Source organism: Cololabis saira, chromosome 2 (genome assembly GCF_033807715.1).
Source record: "Cololabis saira isolate AMF1-May2022 chromosome 2, fColSai1.1, whole genome shotgun sequence".
NCBI lineage: Eukaryota > Metazoa > Chordata > Actinopteri > Beloniformes > Belonidae > Cololabis > Cololabis saira.
This window is the reverse complement of record NC_084588.1, coordinates 10,940,005-10,960,101: the sequence shown is the minus strand read 5'-3', so window position 1 is coordinate 10,960,101 and position 20,097 is coordinate 10,940,005. Positions and strand designations below refer to the sequence as shown.

Here is a 20,097-nt window from a genome sequence, read left to right as displayed (position 1 = left end):
CACACCATGATTATGGAATTGTTTATTGCTATTGGCTACGCCAGATGAAAACGTACTTGAGGTCCACAATGTCACAGGAGCGTCTCCCTGGACCATCATCAGCATGTAACACTTTTTTTTTTTTTTTGTAACTTATTTTTTTTATTCAAATTTTCTTTCAACAATTACAGTGTCAGGGTACATCATACATACATAGTTAAGCATTCATCCTTATATCAATGTCCTTGTTGTTCAGTAGCAATGGTGGTGTCCTCTTCTCGTCTTCTGTAATTGTTACAGGCCCCGGCGTGGGTACCCGTTAGCAGTTTAAATATACCTGAGAAATACAGGACAAGGAATGAATAAAATGCATGTTGTTTCTGTACAGGCACAAAGTATAATTTATTTACCAAAATCCAGAATGTCATCATGTCTCTTTCTTATTTTCTTTTTCTCCATTGTATGTTCAATGTTCTTATTTTTGTCTTGTCAACAATCATTAACAATAATACAATCATTGTCATTGCAATAAATCCATATTCCATTACCTTGTTCTTGTCCATAACCCATATTTTCTCTTCACTAAATTATCCAAGGTAACCCAAAGTTTCTCTTCATCCATGCTCCATAATACTTCTCTATTCATTTACAGTATATCACCTGTTAGTATTATTCACATATTCTTATTTTACTTTGCAGTATAATACAGAAGGCTATAGTAACTTTGGTCACACCATATTTCGTTTCCTATGTTTTCTTGCTACTTTACCATAATACCATTCACAGTATAACACCATCATTGCAGTAACATGACCCTGCAGTCACGAAATTATATAGGACACACTTTTGTGTGTGACAGGCGCTGCACTGCTAAAGTGCACAAACAGATAGAAACAGAACTAGTTTTGGGGCTGGTAAACACACACTGTTAATAAACATAAATACTCAAACCGAAATCTTTACAGGCACATACTGACTCATTTCTGTCCATAAATGTTACAAAACCGATCTCAAAATAATAAACATCAACCTGTGCAGGAGTCCACTTCTTATTAGTCAAAAACGTCACTAAATCAACACCAAACATCATGTTATGTACATCAAACGAAAGCTAGTGCATTTATCTTCTTATAGGAACGTTTCTGTTGTAAATAAAGTGTGTTTGAGGTAATTACCAACCTGAGAAGTACAGGACAAGGAATGAATAAAATGCATGTTGTTTCTGTACAGGCACAAAGTATAATGGCCGCTCCCTCTAAGGAACCACAGAAGAACACTGTGTTCCCACAACACGCAACAGGCGGACACTGCCCCCTACAGTATAGAGTCGGTAGTGCAGGTTCAATCCTATAGTGTCACACAGGCTTATTCATATTAAAATTAATGCAGGTATAAAATAAAACAAATTCACAAAAATGACCTTTTCTTTTGTGGGTGTCACATAATCAGTCCATTTTTCACATTTATCCCCAAATTGTGTCTCTTGTAGTAGTTTATGTATAATTTTCTCCATTACAAAAATCTCTTCCACAGTCACATCCACTGCTCCACTGTACCACATTCTAGTAATTGTTTTTTTTACTGGCTGACAGCAATACTTTGACAAGGTACTCATCTTCTTTCTGTTTTGTATCTTGTGTTAAGTTCCCCAAGTAAAGTATCTTACATGTTTTTGGTATCTCATACCCTATTATCTTTTGTAAACCCCTCCATATTTTGTCCCAGTATCTTTTTAACTTTTGACAGGACCAGAATAGCATGTAACACCTTTTAGTGTTTTTGGGGTTATGTAAAAAAGAAAATTAAAGAATCTAGGACTGCACGAAGCCATGGAAATCACAATGTGCTTGTTTATTATTAAAAACAAACAGAAAGGGAACTTCAACTGTTGGCTTTTGTGTCACACATGACAGCAAGTTCCAAACAACCCAAAAAAACTGTGTTACAGAAGGGGGAAAAAAAGAATAGTGCACAAAAGTAAAGCGCTCTATATCTATCTTATAATCTTATCATGCCAATTATTACAGTTTCTGAGATATTCAACTTTCAACATCTTATCAATCGATAACTTTTTTTAGCTTTCACAAAAATGCTGCTCTGTACCCACGTGAGCCGGATGTAAGAGAGAGCTACACAGATGACATCACTCAGTCACTAAGGTCTGCCAAATACGGCTGTTACATATTCTCTCCAGGGAGACAAAAGCTGACCTCAGCCATACAACAGGAAGTACAGATATCACTCAACATGCTCTCACACATGAACAAACAGTTAAGCTGTCAAAAACAAAAGGGGCATCACATATTTAAGTAGATTCATACTGACTGGATTTATTGCTGACATGTAATATTAATTAATAATTAACTAATTAATATTAGTTGAAAAAAAACCCAACTCAAATACAGTTTATGCATCAAAAACAACATGGATTTCCTTTTGTTTTTTTTTTGTCAAACAAGAACAGAACTTACAATGTCACAAACAACAAAAATTTAATCTTATTCAAAAGGTTCATAAGTACCATATAAGACTACTAATCAATGGTAGGTGACAACGAGAACTAAATAAACAAAGTGAGAGCAAAACTTCACATGATAAAATGCAGAGAAAGAAACCAAAAAGAAGTCAATCAGTGACTGCGTTTACATGCAGTCAATAACCCTTTTCTAACCGGAGTATTAGCAATAACCCGGTTTTGCACGGCCATGTAAACACCAATAACCCCTTTGAATAACCGAAATTGGCTCATATTCCGGTTTTTAAAAACCTGAATATGACTCCTGGGTTACTCATTTTCTAACCCGAATATTTGGCCATGTAACATCTAATGTGATATCCCCATCAAAAGGAATGGAAGGAATCTTGGCCTTTTGAGTCCAGGAAGTTCTTATAAACACGGGGAACGTAAGACCAGGAGGAGACTAATCACTTCATAAATGTAATGAAAGATATGAACATTTTGTCATTTGTAGACGGTAGAAAGTACCAGGAGAGCAAGATTTACAAAAAAGGTGAGCGAAAAGTTGCGCGAAGCAGGATTTGTATGAACGCCAGACCAGATCAAGCACCGCTGGAAGACGCTGAAAAAGGCGAACTACAGGGTCAAGAAACAAAACGGTACCAGCGGGTCCGATTATCCTCCGTGCTGCTGTTATTGTTGTTGTTTTGGATTTGGATACAGGAAGAAGAAGCGGAAATGACAGGAATTGCGTCATGATGTTCTCCGCGCGTTGCTGGTTTGATCGTGATATCCCAAATGATTAATAACCATGTATACAGGGATAACTCTGTTTGCTCACGCATGGATTCCGAATGTAACCGGAATATTAGCAATAACCCGAATTTTGACTGCATGTAAACATAATCAGTGTCAAGTCTGTCACAATGGGAAGGATCAGTCCATCAACTGTGCCTCCACGTCCATCCGGACCTGACTCTAGGCACCATTCTTGGTCTGAGGTCAAAGCGATAACTACCGTCAGGAAGGAAAATGGTTTGTTGTGGCTCAGGACTGACGGTGTTTTCCGACACGGCAACAGGCTCATCCACACACAATAAAAAAAAAAAAGCAAGGGGGATCTGGATAAATCTATCCAAGTGAGGTTTGTCGTGTCACTGCAAACGTAGACTGGCTGACTGGCTGGTTTGTTATCAGATCTAGTCAGCCTTGATTAACAAACTGACAGAACTGTGTTAGATAAAAGCTTTTGATTTGGTTGCAAGATCAGACGGCATATACGCTCTTGGCAACAGATTTTGTCTTCTGTAATGTGATGGTCGTGAGGTTGAACACAAGAATAGCACAGATCGAGGCCGGTGGAACAGTTCAATTTATTAGCCAAAGCTGAACGCTGTATTCCACAACCTGAACAGGTCAAAAATCAGGAAAATAGGAAATCCGAGCAACCAGGAACCAGACAAGCGACGAGCAGGTAGATTAGTCAGGAACAGGCAGGGTCGAAATCAAATCAAATCAAATCAAACTTTATTTATATAGCACTTTTCCTACAAATAATGAAACACAAAGTGCTTAACAGAAAAAAAAAACAAGAAAAAACAAATAAACATAAAACTTATTAACGCCCCCCCCCCTGACCCCCCCCCCCCCCCCCCCCCCCCCTCCCCGCAGACAAAAGCACACTACAATTCACCTAAATTCCTAAATTACACACACAGACACACACAGACACATGGTGTAGACATGGCTAGGCACAGAGGATCCAGGTGAGGAAACGGTAACGGGGAGCCGTCCACGCCAGGAGGTCTCATAGCCCGCAGCTACAAGGGGGGGGGCCCACAGAGACCATCCCGGCCCGGACGGATAGAGGAGTCCACACCACAGCGGTGAAGCCGTGGTGCAGAGCTCCACAACCATCCAGGCCAGAACGACCCCCAGGACGACCCCCTGCAGGCCAGAGTCACTCCCAGCATGGAGGCTCCCCATGAGGAAACACTGGAGATAAAAGCTACAAGAAAACAGGATAAAATACACTAAAGGAGTTTATAAAAAACATAAAACATACAAACATAAAATCCTAAAAGTATGTCTAGAAAGTAAGACATTAAAAACTAAAATAATAAAACAGTAAAATGTATAAAATAGACCATAAATAACAACTAAAATATTTAGATAAAACATTGAGATTAAACAAAAATAAAATACGATAAGAAAGGATAAACTAAATATAAAACAGAGCAGTAAGATTCAATAAAAATAAGGGTGAGCATAAGAAATGTAAAAGAGTTAAATGAGTCAGTTAAAAGCCTGATTAAAGAGATGGGTCTTGAGCCTCTTTTTAAAAACATCAACAGTCTCTGCGGCCCTGAGGTTCTCCGGGAGGTTGTTCCACAATCAAACAAGAAATCAACAAGACAATCCAGAGAAAACTGCTATAAGGCTTTGCATGGAGCTAAGACAATCAGGCAAAGACTGAGGCCACGTTTACACATAGCCGGGTATTTACAAAAATGGATATTTCCCCCTCTACGTTTTGAAAAATACCATAATTTACACAAACCTGCATAAATACGCTGTTAAGGTGCTATGAGCAGCCAAACCTGCAGGGGGCAGTGTAACGAGAAGCATAAAGTTATGCTAGCCAATCGGAATCCTGGAAAAAAACATTAACAAATGACACGAGTAACTACAGTGGCCTAACAAATTATAAAGGCAGGTCGCACACATGACGCTGGTGACGTTTCTGTCGCATAATGTGACGTTCTGAAGCCTAAATGTCAGTTTTCCTCTGTTTACAAGCAAACGTGAAGACAGAGTTTTTGCGAATGTCCACTTTGGCCGGAGATTTCAGAAATGATCGTTTTTGGTGACTTTGAGCTTTGTTTTCGTGTAAACAAACGGCCAAAACGCATGAAAACACCACCGTTTTTGCTCCGTGTAAACGGGGCCTGAGTGGAAGGAGTTGGTAAATATATATATGGTGAGGGAGCACAGGTGAAGCTGGTTGCACTGATGAGGTGGGAGTGACAGGCAGGTGAGTTAAGACAAGAAAGGATCATGACATGTAAAGCATCTAATTAAGTAAAGCATCCGACATTACGATACACTTTTGTGGAAAGAAGAAATGCAAGTATTTTGCAGTCATTTCTTTTCTGGCAAGTCTACCGAGTACGAAGTGTGTCATATTCTTTTGGCCTCCAAATTAGCCGTCTGATAAGTATATCACTTTTATCACCGATGCTAGGATCCCAGCAGTACTCTGGGGAAAGCAGCTTACTCGGTTTATGAATCCAAAAGTACTTGTTTAGATGACTCTCGTCATGCCACAGTGCCTCTACGCCGCTCAGTTTATCCTTCATGATGCTCAGATAACAGGAAAATGTCAAAGCCTTAACTTTTTCACATGTGCCTCCGAAGATAGCCGCGTGGTAGTAGTAATCTCCCTGCTCCATGTAGGCTTCAGATTCAGGGTTTTTATCATAGGTGAACCGGTACTTAGGAAGTTTGTAAAACCAGGCGTGGAGCAAAGCCACAGATTCCCCAAGAGCCTCAGAGCCAAATCTTGCCTTAAATATCTGATCCACGTCAAAGCAAAAGACATAAGTGAACCTGTGCTGGAGCTCTCTTTCTATTATGTCTGATATTGTCTTCATTCGCATCATGGAGATGTCCTGCCACCTGCTGTGTTTCTTCACCCAGACAACTGTCAAGTTTCGCATGGGGCCAAGTGTAATATTTGGCACTTTCTCTGGCAAATCTGTAAACACATAATACGTCACTGGTAATCCCGGCATGAAGTGTTCTTCTGCTGAGGTGAGGAAAGTCTCCAGGTAGGCCTCCAGGTATCTTCAGGATAGACAAAGAGAAACATGAGATCCCGTTGTTAAAATCAGGAAAACACTTACAAATTACGCTCTTTTTTTAATTTCTTTATTCTTTTTTAATAATTTTGGAACAACTGACAAAAATTCAGTTCAGTTTATTTTATCCATACTTTTTTTAGGGCCCAAGTACTTACAGTGCGAAGGCCCTATTGTATCTGTAGGAATTTTTCTTTATTTTCCTTCTTCTGACAAAATGAGGGCCTTTTTGCCCCCCTAAACGTGCCCCAAAAGTCACCAAATTTTGCACGCAAGCCAGGCCTGGCGAAAAATTTGATATTTAATGGTTTGAATTAATGGGCGTGGGAAAATGGCTCATCAGCACCCCCTAGAAAACTTTGTGCCTCAAGTCCCACAATACAGTTTGATGTAGACCCTTTATTATGTTGCAATTTAAAGAAAAGTCTCTTGGCGCCATGGCCGAAACCGAAAAGGAAGTCGGCCATTTTGAATTAATCATGTAATTCTGGCGCAATTTATGCCATTCCTTCGGCAGTTAATCCGGCCCGAACCGTAACGTGCAACCAGGTGTGTTATACATCAAAATGTGCCTCTCCATCCTGCGACGACACGCATTACTTTTCCCAGTCAAAAGTGTTACCGTGGCGACGCTAGACGCCAAAAAGCGCGCCCCCCCTTCATGTCATTGGTCCATACAGAAAAAACTTTGTGCCTCAATCCCCACAATACGGTTTGACGTACATTCACGAAAATCGGTACACACCTGTATCATGTCGCAACTTAAAGAAAAGTCTCTTGGCGCCATGGCCAAAGCCGAACAGGAAGTTGTCCATTTTGAACATTTTGAGCTAATCGTGTAATTTTGCCGCAATTTATGCCATGTCTTCGGCCGTTAATACAGCCCGAACCATAACGTGCACCCAGGTGTGTTATACATCAAAATGTGCGTCTCCATCCTGCAACGACGTGCATTACTTTTTTCAGTCAAAAGCGTTACCGTGGCGACGATAGATGCCAAAAAGCGCGCCCCCCCTTCATCTGGTTGGTCGATATTTGATAGTCCCTATACTCTGCTATAACTTTTGAATGGTTTGACATAGAGAGTCGTGGCTGGTGTCATCTGACTCGGTTTTGATTCCTTCACCGTAATTGGTGCAAATGAGCCCCGCCGATTCATCTGATTGGTTGATATCTGATAGTTCCTTCTTTCTGCCATTACCTTTGAATGGTTTGACATAGAGAGTCGTGGCTGGTGTTATCCGCTAAATGTCCAGGCGTGAAGAATCTACATGCAAGTCATACTAGCGCTTCCGCTGCAGCACGCCTGAACGTGCACAAGAGTACCAGGGCCCGTCCATCGCTGCTTGCAGCTTTAATTCATCTTATTACTGACATGAATAATGAAAAACGTTGAGGCAGCACTGTTCATACAGTTTCTTTCATTTCCTTTCAACGCTGTAAAAAGCCAATAACAAATGAACTCCTAGAACAGAGTTTCCCAAATTTTATTTCATGTTTACCAATAAACAAACCTGCCGACAGCGAACACCGTCAGGCTCACAGTAGTTTGTTCCTCTTGGTGCTTTTTGTCGTAAACCCTGGGGTCAAACATCAACTCCCACATGATAGGAGCTTTCCAAGAAGTGCGTGTCTGAACTTTTGGTCTCGCCCTGAAAAACAAGATGAAACAATCTGGATGTTAGAATGATTCCAGTATTTTTACTAAACTCTAAATCCAGGAAACGTTCGTTGTAACTAAAAGTCATCCTGGACAGACTTGGAGTATATGTTGCTCCTCGAGTCGAGCCACAGGAAGGACATGCTGGAGAGATCACCTGTCTTGGTATTTTTCTGTAAGATCTGGTGGAATGAGTTAGGAGAGGGAAGTATGGGCCTCCCTGCTAGTTGGATAGCTGATAATGGTGGATGGATGGATGGATGGATGGATGGATGGATGGATGGATGGATGGATGGATGGATGGATGGATGGATGGATGGATGGATGGATGGATGGATGGATGGATGGATGGATGGATGGAGATGGTATCTGTCTGTCTGTTCATCTACATTCTCTGTATCTATAGATACAGATACATGCGTGGATGTGTATTGGATTATTTTTTAATGACTCTTGTAATCTGAGATGGACACATACTGGATATTATGGTAGAGGGAAGATCACAAAGAAATTAAATTAAAGACTTTGGACTATTTGGTTGTATGCTGAATGTTGTGCTTACAAACAAGCCTGGTTCTCATGATATTACAGGTATTTGGTAATCCCCATGGAAAACATATTCCATATCAGCTGAACTTGTGCAAACAAATGTCCAATTGCTGTTGACAAAAAGTAAATTTGGAGAAAAAAGTGCAGTCTGCTATCTAGAATTTTAAATAAGTGACTCAAAGGACTATTCAGATAGGCACACTATTTTTGTATTTGTTTAGGTATCTTAATTGTAAAACTTGAGGTTTTTATAGAACATATGAAGACAAAAGATGTTGAAAATAAGTAGTGTATGAATACACATGTAATTAATTAGTAATCATTTAATGATACATTATGAAACATTTAGAGATGTTCTACTTCCACAGCTGAAACACATCTCCTGGTTTGACTGCTCAAACACCAGGAGAAGAGCAAAATGCTTAATTGTGGCTTATTTACCTTGGCATCGGTGGAAGTCAGATATGGGATGGAATATGGCGGTCGGGTCAATGCCGTTTTATTTATGAGGTAGCTGGTAAGCTATCCTCCGGCGGGACCCCCGTGTCCACTTCCCACGGGTCCTCCTGGGCTCACAGTGTCCCAGTGTAACCCCCCTCCCTCCCCTCTGCCACGGACCCCCAGTATGTAGTTATTATGTAGTTATTTCCAGAGCGGCTCTGTCCCCGCTGTGTGTGAGAGCGGGGAGCAGAGCCGTCGGTCCGGGCTGCTGCTGCAGGACTCTCCGCCCAGCAGCAGCAGCCCGCGGGGACACGTGAAGCCGCACTGAAGCGCCGCAGCAGCCGGCTCGGAAGCAGTATGGGGGTCCGTGGGGATGGAGACGCTTCCATCCCGGCGAGAGTGGAGAGCGGAGAGCAGGTGGCGGTGCGCTGCAGGCTCTAGAGCGTAGCATTTTGCGCGTTCCCCAAAGTTTGTGGGGGCGTGGCTTTGGACGGAGCGCTGACGGGAGGGGGAGGAGGGGGCGGGGCTTAGAGGAGGTGCCACTTTCAAATCTTGCTAGCTCTCAAACATCAGGGACCCTACCTTTAATGTCTTTGGCATGTTTTACAAAAAGTGGAACAAGAATGCATCGAGAAGTGTCATTTACCAATGGAGGATATAGTCTTGTCGGTAAGGAGCTGCTTGGAAGCGCCTTTTTTCCCTTATCAAGGATTGCAATACACACAAAAATGCAACATCCAAGGACACCCATCACCACAGCACCCATGCAGCCAGCTCATCACAGCACGCTCGTGAATATGCAGCATAGTTAAGACTTCCACAGAGATTCCTTACCCAAATGAAAGTGTGTCATCCAAATCAGAAATGGATCTTGTTGACAATTTATTTGCCACTTTAAGATTCTCCTCATTTGCAATGTTTCTTAAATCCCTGTTACTGAGAAAACAAAACAAATGTCTGCAAGAATAGAATATAACAATGTGCTGGTGCAGACTCTCAGTCATTGGTGGTTGTTCTCTCATAGACTTGGAACAAGGTGGACTTCCTACTTCCTACTATTGTTGTAAGACAAGGAAGTCCAGTTACTTTGTTTCAAGTCTCTGAACATATGAAAGATACAATGCAAATAACTCATATTTGCTCAATGATTTTGGAAAAGAGACACACCTGAGATATAAGGATGTGAAACCCAATAGGATCAGTACAATGCTGATTCCAGCATACTTTGTCCAGGTAGTTTTCCAACTAAAATGATGCCAAAATAAAGCAGGAGGGGGAAAAAAATAAGTCAATTCAGTTTAACCATTAAAAGGATTTTCTAAATAACAAAACATGTCTTTAACAAAACATGACAAACACAATAAGACATAATACAATACCTCATTGTTGTGAAAAAGTGCCTTGTTGGAGGTTTGCTGGCAAAAAGTTCTGTCAAGTGTCGCCCACAATGGCTGAACTGTCCCTTTAAAGTAAAATAGAACATCATTTCTACACAAGAAGTATCTCTAAAGCACGCATGAACACCCCCCACCCCCCCCACACACTTTTTGAATACAGGCATATCATTACTTGTATGTAAACTGGCGACTCCAGCAATGGGATGACTGCAAATAAGAATAATACTATATATATATATATATATATATATATATATATATATATATATATATATATATATATATATATATATATATATATATATATATATATATATATAATAAAAAAATAGAAGCTGCAATCTAGTCACAATGAAAGGTATAGTCTGTAATCGTATTCAAAAACATTTATTGTTATACTGGGTGAAATGGTCCTTCCATCCTGAGAGTAGCCAGTGAATAATATGTTCAGAAAAAGGAAAGAAAAATATCCGACCTCTCTGGCAGCTTTAATCCAGCTTTAATTCATTCGCACCAAATGAAACGGATTGGTCAGAGGACCAGAGGATTGGCAGGGGGGAAAGAACCAATCAGATGCCTTCATTTTAAGTCCCGCCCACACCCCGCTCTGTCCCATGCGCGCACTCGTCACGTCGAAAATCTTGCCGGAAAACTTCACACACTCGAGTCACGTTTGCTGAAGAATGGCAGAGAAAACGCAGCCAAAAATACCACCTCCAGCGTTACTTGTAACGGCTTGCCCTGCTAAAAAGGCTAAAAAAAGAAAGCCAAAGTGCGATTCTGCGGCGCAGGTTGTCCGCTACTGGAGGTCCGCCACGGAGCGCAAGAAAGAGGCCTGACGATCCGCGTCAACGTGGGGCTCTGTCAGGTGTCCCTGCCCCGTCAACGCAGGAGCTTTTGCAGAGTCAACTCAGCAGAGGGCTAGGTGAGTTCTCTTACAGTATTGTAGCTTGATCATGAAGTGCTAACATACTTATGTTGAAAAGGTAATTTGAAAAATCCATATCATAACTTATGATCGAAAATACAGGTGCATATCCAAAAATTAGAATATCGTGGAAAAGTTCAATTTTTGTAAGATATTTCAGGAAATTAAAAATAAATAAAATATGTATACATATTTTCAGACACCATGAAAATATTTATATATTTTTGTTTTCTGTACTTTCTGTACTTGTCTATCTTACAAAAATATTGAACTCTTCCATGATATTCTATTTTTTTGAGATGCACCTGTAGTTACTGTATCTAAACAAAGCCAAGGATAAACCACTTAGAAAACTGTCATGAATGTTTGTTACTGTGTGAAATGGAAACATAGTTGAAGTGTTGTCATTCATTGTGTCTTTGAAATGCAGTAATTGTTGTCAGATGTCTAATTGTGATATTCCCCCTAAAGGTAAATCACTGCCCAAGGACTAGATGGCCACAGCTCACAATGACACTTCATGCAAAGCCTGATCTGTCAGCCGTCCCTGGACACGGCTTTTCTTGTGTAAATACAGATTGTTTGACACCCAGAGGTGAAAAAACTATAGATACTTGTGTAAAAATATTATTTATGATTGTTGTTAGAGGGAAAATATTTACTCATGATGTGTCTGATTCAGCTGTGCGCAGAATATATGACATTTCCTTCCAATCTCTGCATGTTACTCTGCACACTGAGATGTGCGGGAGAGGCTGATACAGGAGTTTTTTCTTCTGACAATATTACCGAACAGACTCCATCCGGAGAGATGTACAAATGGGAAACTGTAATGACCTGGGGTCCGTTTCACAAAGCAGGTTTAGTGAAAACTCTGAGTCTGTTAACCCTGAAATGAGGGAAACTCTGAGTTTTCCGTTTCACAAAGGGAGGTAACTCAAACCAGAGAAAGAGAGGTAACTCTAGCCTGTTTCACAAAGAGAGGTAACTTAAGCTCTCGGTCAGTTACCGTAGTAACAGACTCTCTGAACCTAACCTGGTCGGGACCAGGTTTATATCGTGAAACCTGGAGTTTTTCTGCGTCTCCGCCTCTTTCAGAGCCGCACGCACATTTGATTTCCTCATTCATTCAGTCAGCAGGCGAGTTTTGGTGAAGTTCTGCCGTCTGTCATTAAAAACAGAGTCAGTATATATATTAGAAGTCCATTGTCACGAACATGGCATGTCTTTTTGATGAAGACACAATTGATGAAGGTGCAGAATTAATGCGCAGAGAATTAAATATTCGTCGGGAGATGGTTATCAGACCGCGTAATATATTACATAGTCTCATTACAGGCAAAGCAATATATGTTAATCCTTTATTTGTTATAATTTTGATGATTGAATTGTTTAATGATTTCATAATATATTCTAATTTTTTGAGATTTTTTATTTGGGGTTTTCATAAACTGTGAGCCATAATCACCAAAATTATAACAAATAAAGGCTTGAAATATCTCACTTTGCATGTAGTGGGAAATAATATTTGTTTCACCTTAAGTTGAATTTACTACGAATGAAGTTTTGCAATATATTCAAATTTTCCGACCTCCACCTGTATATTGTTACATAAATAAATAAGAGCATAATATGTGTCTGTATAGGTTCAATACGGAACGCAACTTTTAATTCCCAATTACGGAACAATTCCGTATTTCAAGGGACGGGTGGCAAGCCTACATAAACCTGTCCAAGCCATCAAGGGGTTCCACAGGATTGCAGGTGAATGATGTGGAGATCTGCTAAATTATTTTTATATTATATTCTGTGCTGCGGTGTTACTCTTTTTTTCGAAGAACATGTTCAAATTCGCCGTATGCGCGCATTAAAATCTCTACTTCTATTCGGGTGAAAAAGGACACGGCGTGAAGTATGTGGATCTTCAGATGCAAACTAATGTTTCCTCAAAGGGATTTTGTAAATTGAAATGATAAATAAAGTTCAAAATAAAAAAAATAAAAAGTATGTCGCTCTTTTGTGTCGCCGGTTGCCATGGTGAATCCTTGTTTCAGCGCTCTACTGATGATGGCTTTTGATTTCCCTCACGCTCGCGCTTAACTCCAGGTGAAACTACTTAGAGTTGAGTAAATTACCTCAAATCCGCTGTTCTGGAACCGAAAACTCAGAGTTTCCGATCTCAGAGTAGATCAACTAAGAGTTCAGGATTAGACTCAGAGTTTGTTGAACCTGCTTTGTGAAACGGACCCCTGATCTCGTAGTTTATGAAGCTTTGTATCATAAGATGGATCTGGGCCAGGGGTTGTGTTATACCTCATAGTTGCATGGAGGGCGTCACGAGGCATAAATTCCTCCTGTTCGACTTTAGTTTTTGTAACTTGCAATATTTCATCTGCTACTGTTATGTTACCCAGATCTAGGGCCCACCAATAATGTGGTATCCCCATTCCCTGTGCGACAAAGACATCCTGAGAATCAGCTGGAGTTATCTCTGCTCTCATTCCGCTCTTGGTTACAATGATGGAGCAGGCACATTAAATCTCTGCCTAACAAATTTACTGGGCATGAAGGGTCGACCAGAACAGGACAAGAAGCTGTTCTTCCGGTGTCTTTGTGGCACACGAAAACTGGATTTGTCAACCGATGTTTTGCCACGTGTCCACCTGCTGTTTTCACATATACTTCATCCGAAGATAAGGTTACTTTTGGGGGAGTAGTTTGTAAAACAGTTCTACAAGCCCCAGAATCACAAAGACAGCAATAGTTTTCCCCTTGAATACTAAGGGTTATGAATGGCAATTCATTATTTTGACGGGCATGGGCTGCGAAGATGTCTACCACATCATTTGGATCCTGTTTTGGAGGTTCAGATACTAGTCATTTCTGTTGGGCTGAGTTGGGATTATCCGGACGTCTATCTTGCTTTAGCTGTTTTCTTTTATTTGCAGGGTTAGACTTGCAATCCCTGGAAAAATGTCCAGGTTTCCCACAATGCCAGCAATTTGGATCAAATCTTCGTCTATCTTCCCAATTTGGATCAGATTTTCGTCCATCTTCCCAATTTGGATCAGATTTTCGTCCATCTTCTCAATTTGGATCAGATTTTTGTCTGTTTTCCCAATTCCCTCCTGCATTCCTCCCCCCTCGTCTACGGCGGAAATGATCTCTTCCCCGTAGATTGCCCCGCCCATCACTCCGATAATCACCAGAGTATTCAACGTATTCTGTGTCTTCTTCTGCAGCATACGCACCCCCTGACTTTTCTTTCACGGCCACCGCCCTTTGCGCGTGGGAGGCAAATTCCACGGCCTGTGCTACAGAGCCCGTGGTCTGATGAACCCAGTATTTTGTTACAAAATGTCGCACTGTTGGCAGTCGAGGACCAAACTAAGGCCACCGACCTGGGATGAATTCACGTCCCAGGATTTTGGCACCGCAGATGGCTATTCAGCGATGACTGTCGACAGGTTTCAGTGGTGATTATCTTGGCGTCGGTGGGAGGTCTTCGGGATCCGGCTCGAAGGACCAAGAAATGCTAGGGAGAAAAAAAACACTCAATAATCAGAAGAAAGAGGCTGAGACATCTTATTTTCTTGCATGCAAGGGTAGGCGCACGAGCAGCGAACTACAATGGTCCTGCCCCCAGCAAAGTTTATTCAAAGACATGTAAAAATGGGTGTGTATTTACAGAAGAAAAGGGTGTAGATTTCAGAGTACAATCAAGAAGTAGGCGTGCTGTGGGTGTGTTGTGGATCACATCATCACACATTGGATTCAGATGAGGCGACCTTGACACGGTTCACATGATGCAGCAAAGAATGGTGAGAAAAGCAGATAGATAAAAGAAACAAATCAAACAGGCCACATCATGGGAAAATATTTTCCCTCTAGCAATTGTTCTATTTTGTATTTTTTTAAATAAAACAAAGTGTTATACCACATTCGTTGTCATTATTCATTTACCATGTAAGAAGGTGAGAAATGTAATAGCTTGTTTATGCTGAAATAGTAAAGGAAAGGCATTTATCGTTTTATATTTTTTATTCAAATATGACAAAATATAAATAACAATAAATAAACATGAAAATGTGCTGTCCAAAATGTCCTGTAAAACTCGACTCCTGCAAATGCGCGTTCCCCAAAGTTTGTGGGGGCGTGGCTTTGGACGGAGCGCTAACGGGAGGGGGAGGAGGGGGCGTCAGGTGCAGGAGCTGGAGCCGGAACAAGCTGGGGCTGGCACTGGCGCTGACGCCCTCGTCGTTGCCTCCCCTGAGCCTGCAGGCTCCTGGGCCCACCCAGAGCTAGGCGTGTTCCCCAAAAGGGGTCCCAATACTCCCCCTCCTCGGCCCGGCGCAAAAACTCCCTTAGCGTGAGGCTCTCTCCCGCTGGGTCCATTGTGGTCGGTCCGTTCTGTTAGGGGTGTGGTTTTCTAGGACCCAAGTGCAGGAGAGAGAGGGAGGCTGGAGGCAGGAGTTCTCAAAAAACAAAGGGTTTAATTCCAAAAAGGCAAAAACAAAGCGCTGCAGAGCAGGATTAACAAACACAAAAAAACAGGAACAGGAAAAACGACGAGGAGACATGGAGGAAGAACCAGTACGGACCAACAGGGAACCAAGGAATGACAAGACAAGATATACTGAAGGGATAACGAGACATGACGAGACACAGGTGCAGACACAATCAGGGCAGATGGGAAACAGGCGGGGCAAGACAGAAACTGAAAGTTACAAACTGGGGGGGGGGGGAGTGTCAAACCCTGACACGGTCTGTGCATTTGTAAAACTTGTCCTGTGCATTTGTGAATTATGAGACTGTTCTAGCTCCATAGTTTTCTGCTAAATTGTAAGGCAGTCAGGTTGTCAAGGTTCAACTTAGATGTCTGAGGTTAAAAATTAAAACAACAAAGCTTACAAAACTGAAACCAAACTCTCACCTTTTTAATAGGAACTGTGGACAGTTTAATAAATCTCAAAAGAACACAACTTTCCCAATAGTGAGAGGAATTATTCATTTCACTACAAAAACCTCAATAAAGTGACAGAAAGAAATACTATCCTATTATTATATAGGTCCCGGTCCCGGAACATCGGGAGGGAGAGAAAAGGTCCTGTAAGTGGGGAAAAACACGAACAATTAATAACGGCGTGTTGTGACGCAATCAAACAGCGAACAGCGTGGAGTGAGCGGCGTGTGGTGTTAAATGCAGCAAACATGTCAGGTTGTCAGATCATTACTTGGATGTGGGAAAAATGCAGAGGACACGAGAAATGATCCAGGCTGATTTGGGAAACCGCTGGTGATGGAGACGGTGACGACCTACCAGCTCCCTGGCGATCTCCCTCCAGCCAGCTGCCACTTTATTGGGGTTCTTGTATTGAAATGACTGTTTCTTACAGCGCTTTCACCGGTGTTCTGCCAATTTCTGCTGCTTTGCCAAAAAATGCTACCTAATGGTTTTGTAGAGCTACAATTTTACTGTGTTTTACCCCCTAAACCACTTCCTTTCCCCCCAAATGGTCCTTGTCGCTTTCCAGGCCGTCATTGTAAATAAGAATGTTCTTAATGACCTGCCTGGTTAAATAAAGGCGACTGACTGAATGAATATCAAATAAAGCGATATAATTCTTTTTTTTCCTCTCTCTTTATCGTATAATGTTCACAAAGTGTAATGCAATTCATGTCATGGGTCGTGTATTTTGAAGGATCAAATACTCAACATCCCATATTATCAATTTAGCGTGGCAATCAAACTTTGAAAATCGACTGTGCACATGCGCAGAACCACAAAGTAGCATTTCTCGGCAGGTAGCAGAAATTGGCAGAACACAGGTGTTGTGCCAAAAAGTGATTGCCTGCCAGAATCTGATTTCTTCTGATTTGTGGCCGCGGGAGCGCGCACAGCAGCCCGTTGAGCGATAGCGCTAAAACGTCAGATTTTCAGATTATGAAGCTCAAGAATGAGATCAAGTCATATTTAGGCAGAAACCACCTTTCACTGTATTTGGCCTTCAATCAATTTTTGGCAGGTGAAAATGCCTATTTTGTGTTGTAATGGTCCTTTAAAAGAGTTAAAAGCAATAATGTGAGCTCTAGTGTTTATATTATGAAGCTCAAGAATGACATCAAATCATATTTAGGTAGAAACAACCTTTCATTAATTGTATTTGGCATTCAATCAATTTTTGGCAGGTAAAAAGACCCATTTTCAGGGTAGAAATCAGATTCTGTCAGGCAATCACTTTTTGGCACGACACCGGTGTTGTGCCGCATTCAGCACCCCTGCCGTGAAATGCACCCCCTCTTCGTACACACAATGACAAAAATTATATTCTCATTCCACACACTCACATGAACACATACTTAGGAGTTTATATTCAATGATAAGTAGACCAAGAAAAAAAACAACACACTGACACTTCAATATATTTATATACACACACTCACACAAACACATACTTAGGAGTTTATATTCAATGATAAGTAGACCAAGAAAAAAAACAACACACTGACACTTCAATATATGTATATACACACACTCACACAAACACATACTTAGGAGTTTATATTATATATATTTACAAATATTATGGAAGACAACACAGTAAGCAGGCTATTAATTAATGACAATGTCAATAACCATTTACCCGATTTTTTTTTACCCGATTTTTGTTATCTGTGACTGTGATTGTGGGAAAGTATGACTATTGTGGAATCCATGAGCGCATTTAAACATGAATCCATAGGCGCCGGAACCGTGGGTGCTTCGGGGCCCGAGCACCCACGGAGATGGCCGAGCACCCACGGGGAGAGCAGAGTAGGCGAGCCCCCATGTCAATAATCACTGATTGGCTAAAGCGGTTTTCAAATAGAGGGCGCACAGCCGCCGCGGGCTTTCCCATTCAAGTGTATGTGCTGCCGCTGCGCAAGAGCGGAGGGTCTGACGCCGAGGTTGGCGGCGCAAAGCGGCTTTCACCTAGAACTCGGTTTGCGCCCGGGTGGGCGCAGACTCGGCGCAGAGCCTGCGCGCATAAACCTGCGTACACATTTGTTGCAAGTTGCTTGGCGACCGAAAAAAAGTTTTTCCGGTCTGGCGCCGTTTTCCCACTCATTTGGACGTACAGTAGCTACAGCTCGGTTTGCAAAATGCATCTGTCCCTGATTCAAAGAAAAGCCCTGGCTTTAGTTCTTCTGAGGAGGAGGAGGAGGAGACGAGCAGCAGCAGCAAGGAGGGGATGGGTCCATGAAATCCTCATGAGAAGACAGGATTTGGGGGAATACAGGCTCGTTCGGGAGCTACAGCTCCATGATGGCCAGGTCTACTTCAGGCTGAATCATATTTTATTAAAAAACCTTTCTGAACTATGTTGTTGTTTTTTAGCTCATGTCAGTCATTTTAGCGGACCTGTAGTGCTTCAGTTTGCAAAAGTATTGACACGTGGTCTTTTCATAACCATATATTGATCAATGATTCAATTGATCCCCAGATGAGGCATGGAAATGCTATATTTTATTTTAAATTTACATTTTATTGTTAAAAGAGCAAAAGAATATCACATTTCTACCACTTTTAAACACACCAGGTGTGTCCAAATTATGTGAGATTTCTCTCCACTTTTGTCCCTTTTTAATAATGTCCCGATAGGCCTGCAGTCTCATCCCACAGCTCCTCACAGACTCACAGCCAAGATCATTCTTTCTTCCATGTTGATCGTCTCTGATCTACAACCTGCAGAAATGATCAAGATGGAAGAAAGAATGATCTTGGTTATGAACTATAGAAATATAGCCTCCTTTTTCTCAGATGAACACCCGAATTTGTTTAGAATTTGATTATTATTTGTGTGTGTGTGTGTGTGTGTGTGTGTGTGTGTGTGTGTGTGTGTGTGTGTGTGTGTGTGTGTGTGTGTGTGTGTGTGTGTGTGTGTGTGTGTGTGTGTGTGTGTGTGTGTGTGTGTGTGTGTGTGTGTGCGGTGCAAAAACATAATTCGGCGCCTATGCATGAATCATTAACACAAAACTGGACGCTAAACAGTGTGTACGACGAGGGGGTGCTTTTCACGGCAGGGGTGCTGAATCCGGCACGACACCGGCTCTCAATGCGAGCGACAGGAAGAAAATAGAAACAGGGCGTCCGACAAAAGTCCAGCTCAAAACGGCGCGCCGCGTCGCGCTACGCCGCTCGCAACCAGTATGGACAGTCCAAAAAAAAATAAAGCAATGGAATTGTTTTTGACGCTGACGCTCGCTCGCGTCGCATGCAGTGTGGAAACTACTGTAACACAATTTAGTAATTCATCCTGTTAAAAGTTGGACATTTGCACCCAGTAAAACATTCCCATACATCCAGAAACAGCTGTTTTATGGTTTTATCTTTGCCGGATTAAAACTTCAACGCTCATTTAAAGTTGCTCAAAGCCAAATGTATAAACATTTTTCTTCCTTTTTTTTTTGTTTGGTTTTGTTTGTTTGAAAAAAAGCTGACATTTGATTGTGAAATTTAAGAAAGGGAAAAAAATGAAATACATTGGAAAACTCTGCACCTATTTCTTTTCTTCTATTCCCAAGAACCCCAACGAGAGCCGTAAAATTACCTGGAACGTCACTCACCTGTGTGGAAGCTGTTTCGAAGTTCACATTTATACAAGTCCAGATTGGAATAAAGGGACGCGATGTGCATTGAATAATCTCACTGTGGCGGATGTAAAAGAAACATCAGAGATGGAGGGAGGAGTTAAAGACAGTTATCTGGAAAGGTACATGTAGAAAAAAAAAAAGGAAAAACCTCCAGGAAATGAGCCTCATCACAGCCCGGTTTGTCTTGTCAT

The 20,097-nt window shown here is 41.5% G+C and overlaps 1 protein-coding gene across 4 annotated transcripts; it reads right to left on the bottom strand.

Moving 5' to 3' along the window:
• Positions 1-4,099: 4,099 nt before the first annotated feature.
• LOC133458057 (N-acetyllactosaminide alpha-1,3-galactosyltransferase-like) lies at positions 4,100-20,005 on the bottom strand. 4 transcript variants are annotated; one of them, XM_061737569.1, is made up of 7 exons: positions 19,880-20,005; positions 14,674-14,807; positions 10,327-10,409; positions 10,115-10,192; positions 9,782-9,883; positions 7,812-7,949; positions 4,100-6,283 (listed from the first exon to the last, which is right to left on the bottom strand). In XM_061737569.1, the coding sequence occupies exons 3-7, from the start codon at positions 10,329-10,331 to the stop codon at positions 5,599-5,601; spliced, it is 1,008 nt and encodes a 335-aa protein (XP_061593553.1). In that variant the 5' UTR covers positions 10,332-10,409; positions 14,674-14,807; positions 19,880-20,005; the 3' UTR covers positions 4,100-5,598. The 4 variants fall into 4 exon arrangements, with proteins under 4 accessions (XP_061593553.1, XP_061593542.1, XP_061593563.1 ...); XM_061737558.1 differs by having other exon boundaries at positions 19,864-19,964; XM_061737579.1 differs by lacking the exon at positions 9,782-9,883 and having other exon boundaries at positions 19,864-19,964.
• Positions 20,006-20,097: the final 92 nt, after the last annotated feature.